The 23,178-nt window shown below is 44.6% G+C and overlaps 1 protein-coding gene across 3 annotated transcripts; it reads right to left on the bottom strand.

Moving 5' to 3' along the window:
- Window positions 1-731: 731 nt before the first annotated feature.
- On the bottom strand, window positions 732-23,081 carry cad (carbamoyl-phosphate synthetase 2, aspartate transcarbamylase, and dihydroorotase). Of its 3 annotated transcripts, none has more exons than XM_047328715.1 (45): window positions 22,796-23,081; window positions 22,608-22,718; window positions 20,958-21,097; window positions 20,699-20,828; window positions 20,420-20,562; window positions 20,185-20,326; window positions 19,168-19,339; window positions 17,705-17,890; window positions 17,483-17,592; window positions 16,617-16,759; window positions 16,326-16,457; window positions 15,952-16,185; window positions 15,627-15,848; window positions 14,846-15,034; window positions 14,625-14,749; window positions 14,154-14,287; window positions 13,943-14,055; window positions 13,116-13,280; window positions 12,940-13,025; window positions 12,319-12,565; window positions 11,597-11,695; window positions 11,006-11,230; window positions 10,697-10,879; window positions 10,403-10,621; window positions 10,125-10,292; window positions 9,853-10,035; window positions 9,455-9,559; window positions 8,629-8,877; window positions 8,454-8,535; window positions 7,855-8,021; window positions 7,613-7,777; window positions 6,867-6,998; window positions 6,553-6,754; window positions 6,254-6,444; window positions 6,012-6,152; window positions 4,981-5,070; window positions 4,757-4,901; window positions 4,053-4,246; window positions 3,891-3,965; window positions 3,570-3,782; window positions 2,937-3,062; window positions 2,694-2,849; window positions 2,500-2,601; window positions 2,293-2,387; window positions 732-1,619 (listed from the first exon to the last, which is right to left on the bottom strand). In XM_047328715.1, exons 2-45 carry the CDS (start codon window positions 22,705-22,707, stop codon window positions 1,520-1,522), a joined length of 6,720 nt encoding a protein of 2,239 aa, XP_047184671.1. In that variant the 5' UTR covers window positions 22,708-22,718; window positions 22,796-23,081; the 3' UTR covers window positions 732-1,519. The 3 variants fall into 3 exon arrangements, with proteins under 3 accessions (XP_047184671.1, XP_047184670.1, XP_035473836.2); XM_047328714.1 differs by having other exon boundaries at window positions 22,851-23,081; XM_035617943.2 differs by having other exon boundaries at window positions 22,608-23,081.
- Window positions 23,082-23,178: the final 97 nt, after the last annotated feature.

The raw sequence follows: 23,178 nt of genomic DNA, 5'->3' as shown, positions 1-23,178 counted from the left end.
TAAATAAAATTATTATTATAAAACAAACAAACAAAAACTTATATCTTGTCAATTGCATTTGTTTTGTAAGATTCACCAAAATATGTAAATATCAGTATTTTTTTATTTGAAGATAATTTGCCATAAAGCAAATTTTATTAAAGTCCATGACTTAAAACAGAAACACACATTTCTTCCAAATGATCTCATACAATAACACAGGAGCAATGACGTTTTTTTTTCCAGTGTGGTCCGTGAACATCTCTTCAGCTACAAAATAATACCAGTGGCCCAAGTATGACACATTTATCATCTCAAGACACTTGACATAACTTATAAATCTCTGCTGAGTCATTCTCACACAAACACACGCACACGTTTTCTTTCAGGCAGTTCTTGAATGTAGCATTTACAGTAGCAATATTTTGTATCTTTTGTCACCACATTCTTTTATTATTGAGCTTGTGTGTGATGCAAATTCATATTTAAAACATGTTTAATTCAGCAAAGCAAACACCACACAAGGTCCATTGACAGTGGTGGAATAAATATTACATAATATACTTATTTTCAGATACAAGATTTATTTGTTTGGTTTGGTTTTTTGCGTGTCATATTTTTTTCCCACAAAAGCAAAAAATAGAAAAAGCTGGAGGTCCATTGGCATGTCTCAAAGTGTATTTCTTATCAAATAACCGTTTCCAACCATGAGGTGGAACGTTGCTTCATATTAACGACAACCTGACAACATAAACTGCAAATGGGAAAATTGTCCTTTTATTATTATTATTTATTTCTCCACATAATATTCGCCATTCACCAACACGTTGCAGACATCCCCTTTTTGATTAAAAAAGAAAAATGGAAAAAAGTTTTCTTCTGAATTGCTACGTTTGACATTCGTCACAAAATTCCACAACCTGTGGAACATCTCCGCGTTCAGTTACACATTTAAGAAAAGACACGTGAACAGAAGACAGGAGTAGAAATGACAGACACCATTACCGATCAGAGTACAGTGACCTGCATAAATCAAACTGATGCTTGTCGTCTTCTCTTTCCTCCCTTTTTAAACCACTTGGTCCCTTTAAGGTTACTCACTCAGTCGAGTCTTCGACCGAGCAACCCAAAGATCTATTTCATCAATTTCACTCGGTCATAGTAACACAGATCTTATGATTTCAACGCTCCACTTTCCAAATGCTGTCGGTCCGTTGGCTAAACAAACTAAACAGAAAACAAATTCTATAAAAAAAAAAAAAATGCTATATGTGTTTTAAAGACAGTAAGAAAATAATAATCCAGCTGCTGTTACAAAAAATTGAATTTTACAGTTGACAGAAGGCAAATGGGTTTAACAAACAACAACAACAACAAGTCGTCTGTGTAAGCAGCATCATGTAACAGCACGAGACAGAAAACTCCCTGTATTTGAATTTGTTTTTTATAAAAGGTAGCGCTGTCGAATGTGTCGTTTCAGGAAGTTTACAACACTTTGTTCCGCTTGTGCTCCAGATCCTCAGCAGCACGGTGGATTTGTTCATCTGCCCAGTACGGTGGCCAGCAGGGCCATTCGGATGTACATGCCATTCTCCGCCTGACGGAAATACGCTGCTCTCGGGTCCGTGTCCACCTCCACGCTACACAAACACACACAGAAGAAAGTGAAAAGGGGTTTTTAGCAAGAAGTAGAACAGTGTACCATCTAATACAATAGTGTAGCAGAACAGTTTTATAATAATTCTTTTAGTATTCTTCAAATGGCAAATGAAATTCGCACAAAAGAACAAATTCAAGCAGAGGAAATATCCCGTATTGACATGAAATCATGATTTTCTAGCTCCCAAAACACATTCCTAATTAAACTGATTAGTTGATTAATAGGAACAAATATAAGTTATAATATAAATAACATAATGCGTAATTTATTTTTTAAAGAAAAAAAATATATAATAGTTTCTCAAATGTCAGGATTTGCTACTTTCCTCTTTTTCATATCTTTTCATGCTGCAGGTCTGAGTTCAAGATGTCACCTCAGGCTCTGGGAGATCATAACTGACACTTTTCTAACTATTTCCTGACCAAAAAAACTTCACTGAGAAAAACAATGTCTACGATGAAACGTTTTGTTGGTCGCACAAACCTACGCTGTCAAAATGCAATTTCTGGAAATTTTGTACATCTAAAATCAGGCAAACCGTCTCATGAAACAAAAACAAAAAATCCAGCGCAGCTGTCAAAATCTGTCCTGCGTGGTGCATTCAGACTTTCACGTTCAGTTGTGTGAGGATGTGAAATGGCGCCTCACTCTACCTGATCTCGTTGACTCTGGGCAGCGGGTGCATCACCACCATCTTCTTCTTGGCCACGGTCATGATGTGAGGAGTGAGGACGAACTGACCGAAACACTGACAGAAGACACGGATGATCGGATTAAAAGATTCGACATTCAGAACACATTTTTAAAACCCCGTGACCCGATTTATAATTTGAATAATAAGCGGCAGCGTTTATACTTACGGCCTTGTACTCCTCCTCAGTGGCAAACCTCTCCTTCTGGATCCTCGTCATGTAGAGGACGTCGGTCTCGGGCAGAGCTTCTTCGATGCTCTCAAACTCCTCCTGCAAACAACAACGCACAATCCTTTTTTGAGTCTTTTGATTAAAACTCGGATTAAAAAAAAAACCCCCATGTGTGGATCAGTGTCCGCAACCTGTTTGATTCCCTTCGAGGCGACGTAGTTGACGATCTCCGCCGGCATGTGCAGGTTCCTGGGGGCCACGTAGCGCAGGGTGATGCGATACTGCGTCAGCAGCTTGGCGAGGGAGTGAACCGTGCGGCCGTGTTTCAGGTCCCCGACCATAGTGATCTGAAACAAACACGAAGCCGGTTTTAAATTCTACGGGACACTTTGTCCGTCTGCCCCGGCCCTTCTTTGTCCGCCCCCGTCCCTCACCGTCATGCCGTTGACCGTCCCCAGCTCCTCCCTGATGGTGAAGACGTCCAGCAGGGCCTGGGTGGGGTGCTCGCCCACGCCGTCCCCGGCGTTGATCATCGGCTTGCGGCAGTGACGGGACGCACTCTGAACGCACGGCGCCGAGCGAGACGAGTTCCAGAAAGACAACGTTGAAAATATTAATAACTCATGACTGGTGTGAGCAGGAGAGAAACGTCATGGAAGCTGTGTGATTACAGAATTTCTTTTCTTTTTATCGCGTATCAATTTTTTTTATAGCTCCTGTCTCTTTAAGGGGGGGGCGTGTCAGACTAGACGTGTCAGTGCTTTATGCACTTCCGTAAGATGGTGATGTCACGATGTTACGGGAGCATCTGGTGAGGCGTTTGAGGAGCGTCAGTAGATTTCTGTCGGGGGGAGGAGCTCCCTACTCGCCTCTTTGTTTTTTTTTTAACTTTGCAGAACTTTTACACACCGTATAAAACACATGAGGAAAGAGGAAAACCTGAGAAAGCATAAAATGTCTCCTTTAATAATTTTAAAGGTAGATTAAAATTGAAAAGATATTTGGGGTTTATTTTAGCCATAGCAGTAACATAATGACAAAATTATTTTTAAAGGCGCCTAACCCACCTCCACGGCTCCGGGCGTCGGGTGTCGCAGCACCAGGACGTCGGCGTAGCAGCTCATCGTCTGAACCGAGTCGGCCAGCGACTCGCCCTTCTGCGTGGACGAGGTGGACTCGCTGAAGTGGACCACGGAGCCGCCCAGACGCTGCATGGCCGCGGCGAAGGAGCTGCTGGTGCGAGTGCTGACCTCGTAGAACATGGACGCCATCACTTTACCCTGGACGGGGAGAGGACAAAAAGAAACACAAACGAGGGGGGGGGGGGGGGTCAAAACCGACTTCTCATTAAAACAGCAATAAGATGAGTTTTCTGGAACACGACCGACCTTCAGGATCTCCAGGCTTCGCTCCTTCTGAACCATCAGACGGAAGTTGTGGGCAACGTTGAAAAGGTGCGAGATCTGAAAACGAGAGAAAAAACACAGAGTGAAAAAGCCTCTTACGCCGTCAAGGCGATGTTTTCGGGACGAATAACACTCGTGCGTCACCTGGTCTTTGCTGAACTGCCTGACGGACAGGATGTGCTGGCCGACCAGCGGGTGCAGGAGTGGGGACGTCTGGAGGTGGGACGCCTGTCCGACGAGCGCCGGTCCCGACTGGGGGGAAAGCAGCCGGGACAGAGGGGGAGGGTGGCTGTAGCCGTCGCCGCCGGCACCGGCCGCTGGAAGCATCATCATCATCTCTGCAGAGGTAAAGGAGGACACCAGTCGACCAGTCGCGAGTCAGTCTCTCAGCTGGCAGTCATGTTTTTATAGCATCGAATAACTAATTAAAACAAAATTTATTTGAGATATTTACACCTGAACATACGTCAGTGTGATAAGAAACTACCTGTAATGACAAAAAACATCTTTGAGAAAAATGTATTCAACGTGTACGTCTCATCTGCTAACACTGAGGGGGCGGGGCTTATGAGCTATACCGCAGCCGGCCACCAGGGGGCGATCAAGAGGATTTGGCTTGGCTTCGGAGAGTTGTCATGTCGTCCATTTTGAAGACGACAGTTAAACTAACCTGATTTTTGACTATGAAATATAAATAATAATACATTTCACACTGTATAAAAATACAGTTTTACAGAAATTCATAACAAAATTTTAGTAAAAAATAAAAACTGACATTTTGACATCTGACATCCCCGAACATGACAGAGCAGTAGATGGTCCTGCTGCATTATGGGAGTTGTAGTTACCCAGTGGCTGTCCAGGGTCGGAGGAGCGGTGGGTGCGGGGCGGCAGCAGGTAGCGGCCCTCCCCCACGGCGCGTCGGGGGCTCGGGGCTCTGGTTCGTATGGCGCCATCGCGGGGAGGAGTGGGACGAGGAGTGTGCTCTGGAGTCTAACGCAGAGGAAGTAAAGTTAAATTCACACATCTAATTATAATATATGACATATTGTTTTGTCCCCCGTTTTCATACCATGGGGCTTTCTTTGACCGGCTCGGGAGGGGGGATGAACGCAGCGGGCCACGTCTTCACATCTTCACCATAACCCGGAGGCACCAACACCTGAGACGCACACACAGATTTCAAGACAAACGTTTTCAAACAAATACAATGACGTGTCAAAAATTTTAACGTTGCTGAAGTTGTTCCCTCTGTCTGAAAGGATGTATTTATTTCTCATTTGATTTGAATGAATATTTATTGCGTCTTGTTTTTCACGCTTCTCCACGTTATTAAATATTGAATATTATTTACTATTAATATGTATAATATCGGCCAATATGAGCCTTTTACAGACACATTGTATCGGCGCTCATGTTTACCGAAATGAAATCATTTATCTTACAGAATAAACGAATGCACATTTTTTTCTGCTGTTTACATTTTACTTTAAATAAATGATGTTCATTTTCTTAACTGAAGTTCTATATATATTTGGTTGTATTTGTGTTTTCTTTGTATTTATAGTTATTTATGATCAAGTTTATGGTTAAACTATATGTTTATGGTAATTATTTTATAAATATTGTTTCTGACACTTCAGAAACATTTTGTTTAGTTTTTAGTTTTTGTATGCAGTCACACTTGCTTTTAATTTGAATTTGTTCGAAATAAAGAAAAATGAAATTCAGCAAAAATATCAAGCGTCAATCACATTTCTTTGTCATAAAGGTTTGATAACATCATCACCAAAAAAAATAAATAAATAAATATATATATACAGTATATATATATTGGCCGATGTATCTTGTACTCCCTAATATCGATATTGGTCAACTGAGTTGCATTACATTAAGTGCAGACGCAGTGTTTCACTTTAGGTCACTAACTGTAACCTTGGAGCATTTACCGTTAACAATAAATGAAGAAATTAAAAGGGTCATTCCATCCTGCTGTTGTTTGTTTTTTTTACCTCCGAGTCAACACAACCGCTTCTCGCTTGCGAACAACAAAGAGAACTACAACGAAACGAAACGGCACAGGATGTGCAGGGTTAAACTCACCTGCCCGTCGATGTAGGCCACCTCCCCTCGCAGGACCACGCAGCGGACTTTACCCTTCACCTTCAGACCTTGGAACGGCGTCCACTTGGACTTGGTGAACTGCATGGCCGGAGGAATAACCCACTCCTTCTCCAAGTCCACCTGGACAGTAAATGACCAAAATATAAGTGTGAGCCTCATTTGTCTCACTCATCAAAAATTAAAAAAAAGAAAGAAAAGGATTTCCTGTATCTGTGCCGCACCTCGACGTAGGTGTTTTCCTGGACGGGCAGGTTGAAGATCTTGCGTGGGTTGTCATAGAGACGTCTGATGATGTCGTCCAGGGTCAGGCGTCCATCGCTGACCGCGGTCAGCAGCAGCGGCAGCATCGTCTCCAGTCCGGGGAAACCGGGAGGAGGCCGCTCGCTGCTCTTCTCTTCGACAGAGTGAGGTGCTAACGAAGAACAATATAATAAATGAGTAAAACATTATCGTTATGTTCTCGCTTATGTAAAAAAAGACAACGAGGTACGACTCCGACATCGGTCATGTGACTGCTCACCGTGGTCCGTGGCGAAGCAGTCGATGATGTCAAGGTTCTCCCAGAGCGCCTCCATGTCCTCGCGGGTTCCCAGCGTGGGCCGCACCTGCGCCTGCCCGCTGCCGATCTGGCTCACGTCGTCCTCGCACAAGAAGAGGTGATGGGGCGCCACCTCGCACGTGACCTGGATGCCCCTCTGCTTGGCGGCGCGAATGATCAGGATCTGAAAAGAGGAGGAGGAGGTGAGAAAAGATAATAATAATTATAACACTCATGGAGAAACAGAAAGTATGAAACCATGAAGTCACAAATGCTTTTTTCCTGAAGTCCCTCACCTCCTCCTTCTTGGCCACGTGGCAGATGTGGACCGGCCGCTGGTAGAGCTGAGCCACCATCAGGATCGCAGCCACCGTCTGGTTCTCGGCGTGAGCCACGATGGGCATCTGCTTGGGCCACTTCTCAAAGTGCTGGAGACAGAAGCGGACGGTTCAGTTTCTCTTCGCGTAGGTGCAGCTCCTCGGATGGCCACTAGGTGCCATTACACCTGGGAACTCGCTTGACACTTAGAGCCAATAATGTTCTGCTCCAGTGTTGTATCGTGTGATTGATAACTCATACCTGATCGCCTAGCATCTAATCTGAGAGATCATATTAATGTGTTGATGACTAATATGTGAAAACAAAAGCCTCATTAGTTCAGTGACGTAATAGTTTAGTTTTATGTTCTATTGTTCTAACGAATAAAATCATTTTTGCGTCCCACAGCAGCTTAGAGACCGACTTGAGTCTCTAAGCTTTTCATGCTGTGTTCTCACACGGAATCATATTCCGGATATTTTACAAGAGGGGGCTGGTCGGAAAAGTTCCCGACGAGTCGGAAAGCAGTTGTCTGAAAACAGCTGATGAGAAAAAGGTGAGCTGGAAAATCACAGTGAACCTGAGAACTGGTTTTAATGATGAAGACAGATTTTTATCATTAACAATTAAAAATGACTACCTTCTGTAAAAACAAACGTCATATTGTGCCTGTACGTTACAACAAAGTCTGTTTTCGTTGAGAGTTTCGTGAGTTTCGGCCTACCTCCATCCAGAAGGAGACGTTGTCCATCTTGAGGGTGGAGTACGTGTCGTTCAGGTACATCTTCAGGGCGACGGCCTGGCTGGCGATGGACGGCAGGGCGCCGGCGTTGTCCGAGGCGGCGCCCAGGTACAGGGCGTAGTCACACCTGCAGCCGGCTTTGGCCAGCTGACGACAACAACACGACGTTTATGATTTCACGTCACATCAGAGTAGTGGTTTTTTTTCCAGATTGGTGGACGCACCTTCTGCACCAGAGCCAGCGTGGCAGCGTCGGTGACGGATGGGGACGTGTTGGGCATCGCGCACACCATCGTCACGCCTCCGGCCAGGGCGGCCGCTGTGCCGGAGGAGAAGTCCTCCTTGTGTGTGGCGCCGGGCTCCCGCAGGTGAACGTGGACGTCGATCAGGCCTGGAAAAGAATCAATCAATCAATCACAACATTAGTCTTTGACTCTTTTTTGATTTGCACATTTATACGTACACGCAAACATTCTACTTGACATTCGTGCCTTGATCTCGATGGAAGTTAGAAAAAAGTCACCCGGTTCTTCGACTCTGTGTATACGCGGGTGTCACTATAGCAACGTTTCTAGAACCAGGAAGTGATGTTGAAATGCACTGGTGCAGAAACGCGATCGTCCAGAAACAGATATTGTCCGTGACCATGAGTTAATATCATTAGACACATTTTTTCTGCAACAAATGGCCTGACGTTATGAAAGACAACACCAGAAGAAGAAGAAGAAGAAGAAGAAAAAAGTAAACAAAATGTCTGTTCTACATTTTGTGGCGACCGTCGACCAGGAGGAGAATATTCCTTGCGCAGGTCGTAGAGACTCACCGGGGAGACGGACCAGCGTCCGGGACGTCATGCTGTCGATGTGAGTCTTCACGGGTGGACTGCTGCCGACCTGAAGAAGAGCCTGCGACACATCGACACATGTATTTTTGTTACTCGTGTTGACCTGCAACAGTCAGATATTTGTAAAAAAAGCGTCGCTGCAGACGACCTTTACCTGAACGAAGAGCTTGGTGCACTTGATGTCGATGATGAGCGGGACCGAGTAGTCGATGGCCATGCGCCTCGTCTGGTAGCCCTTGGTGACGAAAGAGGAGAGCCGGCGCCCGCCGCTGTTCCTCATGGAGAGGTTGATGACCAGGTCGAAGTGGTTCTCCGACAGGTAGTTCATGATGCTGCGCTGCTTCTCCTTGGTGGGACACTCGCTGTCCTCCTCCTCCTCGAACGGCCAGTTCACCGCTGTCACCTGGGGGGGGGGGGGGGGGGGGGGGGGTGAAAGAGGGTTGAACTCTGCCCTTTGTACGCCCCCTGCTGAGTCAATTCTTCTAATATTCACAGGTGTAAATGGATTAACTGACTGACGAGCATCATCTGTTGTTGTGAAATGGCGATAATCTGGTTGGAATATGTGGTTAGCGTTAATCAAGAATAAATTCACTTATATATTTACATGACATATTTGTTTCACCAGGATACTTGTTTTTCTCCACACATTAGGTCAATTTAGTGTCACTGTATATTACCATATATACATACAGTATGTATGTATTAATAAAACCTGTTTAAACTCTACGCGCAAACTAGAGCGGGAGTACAAGATTTTTGATACCGATAATCGATATCAATGATTCCTAAAATGGCGTTATCAAACCTTTATGACGAGGAAATGTAATTGAGGCTTGGTATTTTAGTTTAGCCATAAATAACTATAAATAAAATGAAAACACAAATACAACCAAATATATATAGAACTTGAATTAAGAAAATAAACATAATTAATTTTTAAGTAAAATGTATTAGTGTAGTGTGTTTTCTTCCGTTACCTTGACTCCATGTTCTGTGTAGAAGTCGGCCGTGCCCAGACTGGCGTACAGGTCGTAGCCCATAGACTCCAGAGCCTGAACCGTCGGCAGCAGCTCGCTCTTGTTCTGCAAACCACACGAAAACAATAAATATATTAAACATGAAAAATAAAAACACAGTAATGGTGCAGCAATTAAAACTAAGGAATAATTCTGGGTAACACAGAATCAAACAGATGTCAGATTTGACATTAAACAGAACAGTCTCTGTGCTCAGAAAAATAAGTATTTTATTGAACACCAACTGTCATGTGACGGATACGTGTGGTTAAAAATCCACAGTTTTTATTTCCACGTCTGTTAATCGCAGTGAACCACTGCCACAGCGTTCCAGCGAGATGGAAAAGGCGACGCGTTACCTTAAAGCTGCCGATGGAGAGCAGGATGTTCTTCTTGGGGATCTTGAAGCCCGTGGAGAGCATGGCCTTCAGGTAGGCCTCGTACCGGTTCTCCCCAAAACAGGCGACCTCCCCGGTGCTGGTCATCTCCACGCCGAGCACCACGTCGGCTCCGGCCAGCCGAGAGAAGGAAAACTGAGGAACCTGGAGAGGAAAACGTGTGACACATAGGGTTAGGAGGAGGGGAAACATGGCGTTGGGCACTTAAAAAGATTATAAAAAAGGTTAGTTACCTTCACTCCCACAATCCCCTTTCCTCTCATCAGGCCCACAGGCTCCACGTCCTCCCCCATGATGGCCTGCGTCGCCAGGGCGACCAGGTCCACCCCCAGGGTCTTGGATATGAACGGGAAGGAGCGGGACACGCGGACGTTGCACTCGATCACCTTCAGTAGGTCGTCCTGTAACAGGAGTAAAATGATCTTATGATAAAATATCATCCACCTCTACTTTGACTCGTCTTCCACTTTTTTTTTTCTAAACCAGCATGCGCGTCCATGGCGTCGCCCACCTTGGCGATCAGCTGCAGGTTGAAGGGTCCGGTGACCTGCAGCTCCTGGCCGATGGCGTGGACGATCATCTTGATCCTGTCCATGGTCTTCTGGTTGAGGTCCTGCGGCGGCGTCACCAGCGTGGCGTCGCCCGAGTGGACGCCGGCGTTCTCCACGTGCTCGGACACGGCGATGGCCATCACGACCCCGTCACACGCCACTGCGTCCACGTCTATCTCCTGGAAATAAATCACACATTTAACTCTCTCTCTCTCTCTCAGCTTTTTCACCACATTACTTTTGTCTTTTCGAACCTTGGCCTCCTGGATGAATTTGGAGATGACGACAGGATACTCCTTGGACACGGCCACGGCGCTGCACAGGTATTTCTCGAGGTCGGTGTCGCCGTAGGCCACATTCATGGCGGCTCCGCTGAGAACGTAGGACGGCCGGACGAGGCACGGATAACCCACCGTCTCACAGAACTTCATAGCAGACTGGACACAAGGGAAATGGAAAGAAGATGGGAGTTAACCCCCCAAAAAATGTTTTTTAATTCCTACCGTCCAAAAATTCTACCAGCACTAAATATATGGATGTGACATTTTCCCGCCCCGTCGCACCTCCATGTCAGAGAGCTCCTTCCACTGCGGCTGGCTGATGCCGATGGTGTCCAGCATTCGGGAGAACTTGAAGCGGTTCTCGGCGCAGTCGATGAACTCGGGCGACGTCCCCAGGATGCGGCACTGCTGGCGGTGCAGCTGCATGGCGATGTTGTTGGGCAGCTGGCCGCCCATGGACAGGATCATGCCCTCGGGGTTCTCCCTCTCGTAGATGTCCATCACCACCTTGGACGGGAAGACACTCGTTGATCCGCAATCACAATAACGGCAGCGATTCTCTCGACTCTTCTAGTGTTTTTGTATCCGATTCTGTTCCGGGCCCAAGGCACAAGCGAACTAGGCGGCTGCTTATAGGCCCCCCCCCCCCCCCCATGCCCAATGTAGCGATAGGCACCATACAAAGTTAAGATAAAGGCAGTGTCACAAAGAAAGGACATGCATGACTCATTGTAATGTTTTAACATAAATATTCACGGATTGATAGCTGTCAAACAAGCCTTCGGTTCAGTCATAAACATAAAAACAGAAAAATTGAATTGATGAGAACGTTAAAAAGACGTCACCGAGCGGTGGGAAGTGCAGCAGCTTTACCTCGAAGGAGATTTCGTCGAAGTAGAGGCGGTCGCACATGTCGTAGTCGGTGCTGACCGTCTCCGGGTTGTAGTTCACCATGATGGTCTTGTAACCCATCTGAAGCGGGACAACGTGATTAAATATTCATTGTTGTAATTAATGCTCAAAAAACAAAAGGTTTCTCATCAGAAAACCTTCATTTTCTTTTTCCCTTCTTGTATTTGTCGGTTATATCTTCTGTTTATATTTCAATTTTAATGTGGCAACATTGCTGCATATTTTTGTAATCATGCAGAGGCCTTTTTTTTAATGTGTAGGTGAAACAGAAAATTTTATAAACTGTAGAGCAAAAAAACTAATTTTGATGTAAGAGTTTAGTAGGAAGACATGTTGCCCAATAGAATAAAGTAAAAAGAAAAAAGCTTTTTAGGAAATTATTTTGAAATTAATTATATAAAAAATTAAATGTTAAATGTTCTTGACTTAATTTTTTTTTAATAATTACAAATTCCATGACATATTTTTTGTTTCACTTCTGTATAACTAATTCAACTGGGGGGAAAAAAAGTGTGAGTTACTTTTCAAATCTGACAAGTCCGACAAGACTGACATATTTGATTAATATTAATGTACAGTAACGTCAGCAAACAACAGAAGGGGAAAAAAAACAAAAACAGCTCCGGGTTTAAAATTTAAAATTCATAAAGACGATTCAGAGGAGACGTCGCATGGGACGTTACCTCGCGGAGCTCCGTGATGCAGCCGACCGCGCACCAGTCGAACTCCACGCTGCTGCCGATGCGATACACGCCCGAGCCGAGCACCATGACGTGCTGGTCGTCGAAGCCCAGGTCGTCCTCCGTCCCGTGGTAGGTCAAGTACAGGTAGTTTGTGTGGGCGGGCCACTCGGCCGCCACCGTGTCGATCTGCTTCACCACAGGGAGGATGGACCAATCGTGGCGCAGCTTTCTCACCACCAGCTCGGTGCTGTCGGGGGGAAAAACACAAGGAAAGTCCAGGATAATAGAGAGGAGGGAATAAAGTACAATCTGATATAGAGTCCGACTGATATATTGGTATGTAATATATTATATCTATTTAAATCATATTTATATATTATATATATATATATATATATATATATATATATGATAGTGATATGAGCCTTTATATATGGATAGAAATACATAAAGGCTCATATCATTATCATCTCTTATGTTTACCAATATTACAATTTTTATTGTACAGAATAGGCATTTATGTTTAAGTTTAAGAAAAAAGATATATATCAAACCACTGCTGGCTAAATAAATAAATATTATAATGTATATTCTGGTCTGTATAGACTTTTCCACCCTCACCTCTGCACCGCCTGTGCGATCTGCTTGTCGGAGAAGCCGAGCTGCTTGGCCTTGCGCATCACCTCCGGAGGCATGGTGCTCTCATCCTGCTCGGAAGGACGGAAACAAGAAAATCAAATAAATAAAGACTCCCGGAGAAGGAAAATTCTGCTCCTTTCCCCTTCGACAGATCTCACCTGGTTGTAGGTCTCCAGCAGCCGCTCGTGGTCGGCGATGTTCTTCATCTTGTGCAGGAACCAGCGGTCGATCTTGGTGAGCTCGTTCAGCTGGTCAACCGTGTAGCCGGCCTTCAGCGCCGCCGCCAGCACGAAGATGCGTTTGTCCGTGGGAGTCTGCAGCTCCTGGTGAAGCAGTAACAGAGAGCGAAGTTATCGTTTACTGTAACACCCAGAGTTATATATTCTGTCTGCAGGCTAGTTATTAGTCATTTCACAGTACAAATAAAGAGTCTGTTCTAGACCTGTTCAAGGTTAAAGGGATAAAAAAAATTAAAAAAGAAACTGAATTGTCAGATATCAGCATATTTATAATCATTTATAAACTACATATATTTTCTATGAAAAAAGATAAGTTAAAACATTCCTCTATGAACAAAGATTCATATCCATATTTCATGTTTGTATTATTCTTATTCGTCTATTGAAATGTTATAATCCTGGTTCAACTCTTTGTTAAGCTGTTTTGAAAAGCGCCTTTTGAATTATTGCCATTATGACTATTATTGTTATAAACTACATCATTACCAGACATTATCTGCCAGTGCAGAGCAGTGATATGTAATTTTGTGATTTTTTTTTTCTTCTTCCCGCACATGGAAATGATGAAGCATTTTCCCCAGATCAGTGGAAGTTTGGAAAAAATCAATGTTTTGAAACATCTTCAAAACTCACCGCAGGTTCGAATGACGGTAGAATCACAGGGACTCAAGTTGCAAGAGTCACGGGTTAAAAAAAATGTAAAAAGAAAAATTGAGTAAGAGGAACAAGCTACGTTTTTATTTTACGTTTTCGGAGACGGGTTTGATCGTGTGGTCGAAGCCCACGCAGTTCTCGTCCACCATCCTCAGAGCTTTCTGGAAGGCCTCCTCAAAGCTGCGGCCGATCGCCATCACCTCGCCTGACGAGAGCAGGACAAGGTGAAGATGTCAGCAAATATGTGTTCCCCCCCCTCCCCCCAAAAATAAAAATAAAGATAATGGAATCTGTGGCTCGTACCGACGCTCTTCATGGAGCTGCCGATCTTGGTGGAGACCCTGAGGAACTTGCTGAGGTCCCAGCGAGGCACCTTCACCACGCAGTAGTCCAGACTGGGCTCAAAGTTCGCCGTCGTGGAGTTGGTGACAGAGTTCCTACAAATAAAATTACATTTATATTACATTTCACAAACATACGGGTTTTAAAGGGATGTTAAAAAATATATAAATATATTTATATATTAAGGAAAATACAAACAGTAAATGGAAAAAGTGTCAAAATTCATGCCCTTATCACAATTTTCCAAACAGTGGTTAAGTCTTTTTTGTTAACATTCAACAAAATAATTCCAAACCTTTTCAAAGCGTAACAGTAAATACGGTCAGGTTGCTGTACGAGAACCTTCCTGTACAAACATTCAGGACTGAGTTTCGTACTGCAGGCTATAAGAAAGTGTCGCCGTTTGTATTGGACGATCTCCGAACAACGTACTTGAGCTGCGGCAGCGGGATCCCCAGGCCGAGCTTGGCCGCCACGTAGGCCAGAGGGTAACCCGTCGCCTTGCTGGCCAGCGCCGAACTCCGCGACAGGCGGGCGTTCACCTCGATGATGTAGTACTGCGACGAAAAAAACCCCCATCACGTACAGTACAGAGGTTGTTACGTGTGTGTGTGTGTGTGTGTGTGTGTGTGTGTGTGTGTGTGTGTGTGTACCTGCTCCGACTCCGGGTTGAGGGCGTACTGGATGTTGCACTCCCCCACGATGCCCAGGTGCCTGATGACCTTGATGGCCGTGTTCCTCAGCATGTTGTACTCGTGGTCGTTGAGCGTCTGACTGGGCGCCACCACGATGGACTCCCCGGTGTGGATGCCCAGAGGGTCGATGTTCTCCATGTTGCACACCTGGATTACACAACGAATGAACGTAGACACGTGAATAGATGATACCTAAGCTACATTTAACGTAAATGAATCTTCACCATGGGCCCCCCCCCCCCAAAGTGAAGCCCCAACATTGCGTTTATCCGAGGAAGTCAGTCATTTTGTTTCAAAGTGAAAAAAATGTCATACTTTAATTTATATTTTCCTGTATTCTCTATTCTATTCTCCTCTCTATATACTAAATAACAATGTAGGTTAATTATAAGAAGTTATGATAATATTGACATACAAGGAATTAGACTAAAAACCTGACAGATAACATCGGCCGATATGAGCAATACGCCGATATATAAACTCTTTATTTTACACTACAATGCAAAAAAGATGTGTATTTGTGTTTTACATTTCACATAAAAATATATCCTTATCAGTCAAGGAACCATAACCTCATCAGCAAACCATCAGTGCCTCATTGTGAAGAGGTCAATTTATTATACTTCTCACCGTCACATAAACTAAATCTGCAACTTTTTATTTAACCTAAATGTTCAACTTGGTCACGTTTCTGATTTAGTGATGTTTCGCCTCTTGTCGCGCGCCGTCTTCTACCCACCGTGACGCAGTTGTCGTAGGCGTCGCGGACGACCTCGTACTCAATCTCCTTCCAGCCCTTCAGGGACTTGTCCACCAGGACCTGGGTGGTGTGCGCGAAGGCCGACGTCACCAGCGTGGTGAGCTCCTCCTTGTTGTAGGCGAAGCCGGACCCCAGGCCGCCGAGAGCGAACGCCGAGCGCACCAGGACCGGGTAGCCCAGACGCTCTGCGGCTGCCACTGCCTGGCAACGGGGCAGAAACAGAAACTTAGACACCATGTTTTTGGGCGGAATGGAGGTGAAGAACCGGGGGGGGGGGGGGGGGGGGGGGTGTTCGTCTCCTCACCTGCTCCACGGACAGCGCCGCTTCACTGGGCGCGACATGCTCGTTGATCTCCTCCATTTTCTCCACAAAGACCTTGCGGTCCTCCGTCATCTCGATGGAGGCCACCGGCGTTCCCAGGACCCTCACGTTGTACTTCTCCAGCACGCCGAGCTTGGTCAGCTCCACGCCGCAGTTCAGGGCCGTCTGGCCGCCGAAGGTCAACAGGACGCCGTCGGGACGCTCGTTCTTTATCACCTGGGGGCGGCAAGAGTGGGAAATTTCTGACACGCGCTAGTTTGAAAAAATAATTGAGATTGAAATCTTTCCCGTTACTGTCCACGAATTCAATTAAAATCCTGGAACTCTCCACACGAGCGAGTGACATGAATTCGTACCTGAGTGACGTACTCTGCGGTGATGGGCAGGAAGTAGACCTTGTCGGCCAGGCCCTTGGACGTCTGGACCGTGGCGATGTTGGGGTTGATCAGCACCGTCTGGATGTTCTCCTCCTTGAGAGCCTTTATAGCCTGGAAGACCAAAACAAAAATATAAAACTGGAATAACAGCCTTCAAATATTTAGATGACATAAAGGAGCGGAACAGAGTCCTAATTTTCCTGCAGCCCAACATGTCCATTTTGCAGATTTTGACTTTTTTGAAAACTTTTTTTAGACTCTTTTACCGACCTGGGATCCCGAGTAGTCGAACTCTCCCGCCTGGCCGATGGACAGTCCACCAGAGCCCAGGATCAGAACCTTCCTGGGTCGGGTCACTTCCTCAGGCTTCGGGGAATCCGGGTAGGTGAGGTGATCCATCAACCGCTGCTTGACTGGGGAGAAAAAAATTACAATTTTCTTGACACTATTTGTAGAACTACTGTTCTGAACGCCATGTCGTTTGTAGCAGTGAAGAAGAAAACAATAGCGAAATAAAAACAAATATAAATAAAAAAACATACCGGTAGACAAATCGGTATCAGCGTTTATGACTGATATGAAATCTTTAACTGTGCATAATAGGCAAAACTGACAAAAGAGATTTTGTTGTTTATATTTTACGTTTTTTTTCTTTGATTCAAGTTCTATATATTTGGTTGTATGTGTGTTTTTTTTGTTGTTATAGTTATTTATGATTAAGTTTATGGTTAAAACTAAAATATCAAGCCTCAATTTAATTTCTTTTTCGTAAAGGTTTGATAACGACATCTGAGGAATCATTGACGGATTAACATATCTATATATAGATATAGATATATATCTATATATTTATATACCAGCCAACTCCCTTAATCCACAAAATTAATTCATACAAAATGAAAATGCAGGTCCATATTTAACCCACAGGCAACCAAAGCATTTATTAACTAACAGAGAAAGACAAAGGAGAAAGTGTTACTTGTAAATCACAAACATACAATATCAAAAAGTAGCTGAGCTGTCAGTTTATAATGATGCAACTAGTGCATCGGTTTCCCTGAGAAATAATGTTCTACATTAAAAAAAAAAAGCTGAAGTGAAAGTAAAAGAATAGAAAAAACGGATATAGTTTTTACTCTTTTTCGTGGCGCCGCCCTCCTTGTGGTCTCTCACGGCGTCGAGGAAGACGTCGAACAAGCCGACCAGATCTGTTGGCCCAGCCATGTGCTCCGGATGGAACTGAACACTGGAGAAGAGAAAAGAAAAAATCATATATTTTTTTATCTGATCATCTATTTTAGTCACAAACGAGGCATCCTGGCAGTCCTGGTGTGCCCAGTGTTTTCTAAGCACGTTACCTGAACAGGGGGTGCGTGTTGTGCACGATGCCCTCGTTGGTGTGATCGTTGGCGTTGGTGAACAGGACGTCCCAGTCGCCGGGCAGAGTCTCGGGGTCGACGGCGAACCCGTGGTTCTGACTCGTGATGAAGCAGCGGTTGGTCCCCGTGTGGATGCACGGCTGGTTGTGGCCACGGTTACCGTACCTGAGCGACGAGACGGAAACATTTGAAATACTGGTGGTTATATTATAAACTGGGGTCAGTCTGTTAATATCCATTGTTGTTGTTTTTTTTACAAAATAATCTGGTCTAGTTGCTGTTGTTCGTCCTAATTTTAAAGATTTGGCGAAGGACAAAAACACAAACAAAATATTTTTTGATGAAAACTTTCAAATGCCACAGAACAAATTGTCAACCACTCAAAGTTTCTGATATATTTGCTCACAAACCTAAATAAAAGGATTTAAGTTTAAATGCCATCAGGAACGTTCACTGGACGTTATCATAAAGCTCCCATAATGTTTTGTGCACCTGGAATGATCTCGCCGAGGAAATCTGGTCGGCTGACTCAGCAATTTATTTTTTTAATCGGAGATATTTTATACAGATTTTATGTGAATTCAATTTTTTGGGGATTTCATTTCATATTTGTTTGAACTGCTGCCTTGTGAAGAACCTCGTAATCTGAATTAGGATTATAACCAGCATATGTGAAAAAAAATAATAAAAGAATATTAGAAAAAATACATAAGAAAAGACTGTTCCCAGTAAATTATCCTGGGAATTATCTAAATGACAAAAATGTGAATGACAAATGAGTTTTAAAAAGAATTCAATGTGTTCCAGCAGTCAGCTCTTCATATGATTTAGAGTTTGGGGATTTACATGATTTGTCCAGTTAGAGGGAAAAATCCACAATCCTTGTTGCCAGCTACAGAAGCCAAAAACAAAAAAAAAATTCCAGCGGCAGGTTGATGGGAACATTCCCAGCCCCGTCCTGACCTTCACACGGAGCCTGATAAACCCCTGTGGAACATCCACACAGCGGAGGAGGCGGAGGAACCGTCCCCATCTTACTTCCCGGCTTGTTTGTTTTGTCTTTTTCATAACACGGGGCCGGTCGGCCCGACGCTCCGCAGCTCGCGCAGGAGGAGGAGAGCGGACAGACTGCTGAGAACAGCAGAAATCCACATTTCACATCGCAACTCTCCCAAAGAAAAAAGAAAAGTGCGTGTGTGTGTGTGTGAACGTCTGTGTTTCCACAGAGCAAAGTGGGACGCGTTCCCAAAGAAATCCTCCATAACACGAGCGCAACACTTTAGTTACGACTTTCATCACATCTGGACGTTTATATCGTCCAACTACACGTCGAAAAAACAAGGTTGATCTTTTGTCAACTGTGTGATTTCTTTTTAGATTTTTTTTTACTTGATATTTTGGTGTTTTAATGTTTTAATAAAGTCGTCTGCGAGGAAACTGACTTCATCTTGTAGGTCTTCGCTCCGATGACCAGCGAGAGCAGCTGGTGTCCGAGGCAGATGCCGAACACCGGCTTGGGCCGGTCCACGCACACCACCGTCCTCAAGTTGTCGATGGTCGCCCGACAGAGCTGAGGGTCGCCGGGGCCGTTACTGATGAACAAACCGTCGAAATCTAGAAAAGACACGAGAAAAAGAAAAAATGAACACCTACGATACTTAAGATTAAAAAAAAAAAAGATGCCGTGTGTGAAGCAAAGAGATTCCTTCCAACCAACTGATGATGTGGCTCATATGATCGATTAATCGATTAGTAATCGATTACTATATGAATAGCCAACTATTTTGTAATCGATTAATCGGTTCAGTAGTTTTTAAGGGGAAAAAAGACAAAATTCTCTGATTTCAGCTTCTTAAATGTGAATATTTACTGGTTTCTCTGCTCCTCTGTGGCAGTAAAACTAAATACCTGTGTTTGGACAAAACAAAACATCCTCTTGTGGTTTTGGGAAACACAATCTGCATTTTTTTGACATTTTATGAACCAAACAACTAATTTAGAAGTCGAGAAATGAATCGACAGATTAATCGATAACGAAAATAATGGTGAGTCGCAGCCCTATATTAGAGTTCCAGGAATTTCGGCTAATATTAATAATTAGAAAAATTCACGTGAACGCCAATTTGGGTACATTTAATTTTTTAATATGGTATTTGGTTGTAACGATTAGTTGCCATCCACATAGATTCATATTTATCATTGATAAAAAATGGACAAAGTCACTGGATCCGGAAAACGAAGCCAAAGCGATAGTGCCCTGAAGCCTGTATTCTCTGGTATCACCAGCAGGGGGCGACTCCACTTCACACTTTGTTAATTTTGCTAATGTTAGACAGGTTTTATTAGTGGAAATGTTCCTTAATCATCAACGACATCGGGCAACGTGTCAAAAACAAACTAAGTTCAGTTCCTCACTGGCGATCTAACATATTTCGTTGCAGAGGCAGCGGGATACTGACCCGTGCTGTCCAGCGGGTGGTCCCAGGGCAGGACGGTGACGCGGGCTCCCCTCTCGGCCAGGCAGCGGATCTGGTTGTATTTGATGCCGCAGTCCAACGCTGTGATTCGCAGACGACCCTCCGGGTTGAACACTCTGGGCTCCTGGAGACAAGCGAAGGAAAGGTTTTTCCCCAGAATTTTGACAAATGAGCAGATTTGTTTTGTTTTTTTCAACGTGAGGTCGTGTTACTGTACCTTCATGGAGACCTCCTGGACCAGGTTCCTGTGGTCGGGGTTGTCGAGGGGAATGCTGTCCTCGGCAGTCCCGTCCACCACCAGCTTCCCCATTATGGTGCCCTTCTCTCGGATCATTTTGGTCAGACGTCGAGTGTCGATTCCTGGAACACGTTGGAAAAATATGGTCCCAAGAGAAGAAAAAGTTTTGCGTAGTTGTCGGAAACTAAAGCTTTTGTATTTGAATATTTGTAATAAAAACCACACTATCTGTTTAAGTCTTCTACTGTATGTTCTGACCTTGTAGTCCAGGAATGCCTTGCTCTTTGAGCCACTGGTCCAGAGACTTGACTGAACTCCAGTGGCTGGGACTGTCCGACAGCTCTCCGATGATCAGCGCCGCGGCGTGGATCTTGGACGACTCGAACCACTGAGCACGACGACAGGATGAAGAAAACACGTCACGATATGGCGTTTGGCATGAGGCCGCCCTCTCCTAATAAAAGTTAATGAGACACTTCGTAGATACACTTCACTGCAAACCAACATAACTGCTCACCTTGCTCAGTCCAAATTCCCCCTCCTCGTCCGCTGGCACCCCGTAGTTGCCGACCAAGGGGTAAGTGAGGGTCAGCAGCTGGCAGCGGTACGACGGGTCCGTGAGGGCCTCGGGGTAGCCCACCATCCCCGTCTGAAACACTGACCAACACGGAACATTCGTCATCAGTGCACGACGACATACAGCTCGGTCATATCTGCCACACGCAAAGCATGAATTGCAGATGTTTTGGACTGGGTGTTATTTAAACAAATGCTTTTATTGTATTTTTTCACTTATTACAAGGATTACGACAACAAGACAGAGAACAAGTAAGGTGCAGGGTATTGGCAAGACATCTTCCAGTAAAAGTTCTACGACATTACAATGAGTTCCATTTCGTGACCTAAAATATGCATCAGCATGTTTCCGAAATTCGAAATAAACATCCAATTTAAGAAAAATAAATGAATAAATGTCATGTGAAATAATACAATTAAGGCAAAAAGGCTTCCGTTGCCTTCTCCCCCTCAAGAAATGATAGAAAACTTCTACAAATCCTCTCAAATATAAAATATTTAGATGTTTTGGAGTATTTGTATGAAACGTCCATTTTAACAATGCTTGTATGTAAAGCTGCAGCAGTTAATCGATTAGTAATCAATTACTGAATTAATCGCCAATTATTTTGATAATCGATTAATAGCAGTCAGGTAGTTTTTAGGGGGGAAAAAAGTCAAAGTTCTCTGATTTCAGTTTCTTGAATGTGAATATGTTGTGGTTTCTTTGCTCCTCGGTGACAGTGAACTGAATATCTTTGGTGTGAGGACAAAACAAAAAACATCATCTTGGAGGTTTGAGAAACACGGTCGATATTTTTCACCATTTTTATGAACAAACTTAAACGATTGATCAAGAAGATGATGGACAGATTGATCCATAATGGAAATAACCGTTGGTTGCAGCTCTAGTTGTGTGGATCGCTGGAACAGGATATTCAGGGTGTACATTAGATGATATAATTGATGACCTCAGGTGTCCATTAATATCTGCTGCATCAGAATCAGAATATATAAACAGAATAAGAAAAAGAATGTGCAATGTCATTATATTATATATTAAAAAGCGGTTATTCTGTTAGAACAACCAGAGTCTGGATGATGTCATCCAGATGTGAAGGACTCTGCCTAAAAGTCCCAGTGGAGCAAGAAACATTCCTGTCTGTCCCGTGCCAAACCACGTTGAGAATCCCACCACTTTAACGTTGCCTCGCTCGAAACACACGGACACGCGCAGCAAAGTGGGAAAGTTTGACGTTGCACGAGATCAGCATCTGCACATCTTCAATTCGGCATCGCCGCCGACGCGCTGCGTTCAACGCAACGCCGTTTGAAGCGTTCCAAAGGACACGATGTCCACAACATGGACGCGCGCCCGATGCCGACGTTAGCGAAACCCTTAAATTGGCAGATATTTGAATGGAGTTTGGTGGCACGCACCTGCTGTGAGCGGTTACGACTGTGAGGATGATCTCTGATCGTTGCGACATATGAAGCAACATTCAAACAGGACACGTGCAAATCTAAAGTAAGCTACTCGCGCAGGTGGATTTTTGAAAAACGAGCTGGCTAAAGTTAGCAAGAATTAGCTCGAACTATGCAAAGTGCTCACCAACTTCTCCCGACACTGACACATCGGCACCGAAGAGGCGGCCTCGGAACGTCGCGCCGTCCTCCAAGATCAACGTCGCCGTCGTTGCCATTTTCTCCATCGCTCGGTCCCCTGCAAGAAAGAGAGAGAAGGCACGGGCTAATGATGCTAACGACTGTTAGCGCGCCGGGGGCGACAGAGCAACCAACCGGTGGACGGTCCCGCGGCGGCGGACGAGCAGCCCGGTGCCCACGTGAAACTCACGCCGCGAGGGAGGGAAGAGTGGAGCTGATGAGAACTAGCGACGAACGCGAGATTTGTTCGCGGAGCAGAGATGCGTCTGAGGGGATCCCGGAGCAGGAAAGAAACAAAAAGGAGAGAGAAAAAAAAAAGAAGCCGAGTTTGGTGCGATAATTAACCGCTGAATCGGACGGGACGACGGGAGCAAAGTGTTCCACACACGCCGCCGAGCAGTGTGGAAATCTGCCCCGTAAGTTTGACTAGTGCGTTTCCGGTGTGAAACTTCAGAATAAAAGCCAAACCAATATGCTGCCTCGGTGAATTGACATGCTTTGACTTGCAAAGTAGTGCA

The sequence above is a fragment of the Scophthalmus maximus genome, chromosome 18, assembly GCF_022379125.1.
Source record: "Scophthalmus maximus strain ysfricsl-2021 chromosome 18, ASM2237912v1, whole genome shotgun sequence".
Taxonomy (NCBI): domain Eukaryota; kingdom Metazoa; phylum Chordata; class Actinopteri; order Pleuronectiformes; family Scophthalmidae; genus Scophthalmus; species Scophthalmus maximus.
This window is presented reverse-complemented; position numbering and strand designations above follow the sequence as displayed.

Excerpts from the sequence above, each read along its gene's own strand:
- cad (XM_035617943.2), bottom strand. The coding sequence starts at position 22,707 with ATGGAGAAAATGGCAACGACGGCGACGTTGATCTTGGAGGACGGCGCG. Across the intron at positions 15,849-15,951 it reads CGGCGCTGTCCGTGGAGCAG|GCAGTGGCAGCCGCAGAGCG; the intron begins GTGAGGAGACGA and ends CCCCGTTGCCAG. Across the intron at positions 14,288-14,624 it reads ATCCCGCTGCCGCAGCTCAA|GAACTCTGTCACCAACTCCA; the intron begins GTACGTTGTTCG and ends TTTTATTTGTAG.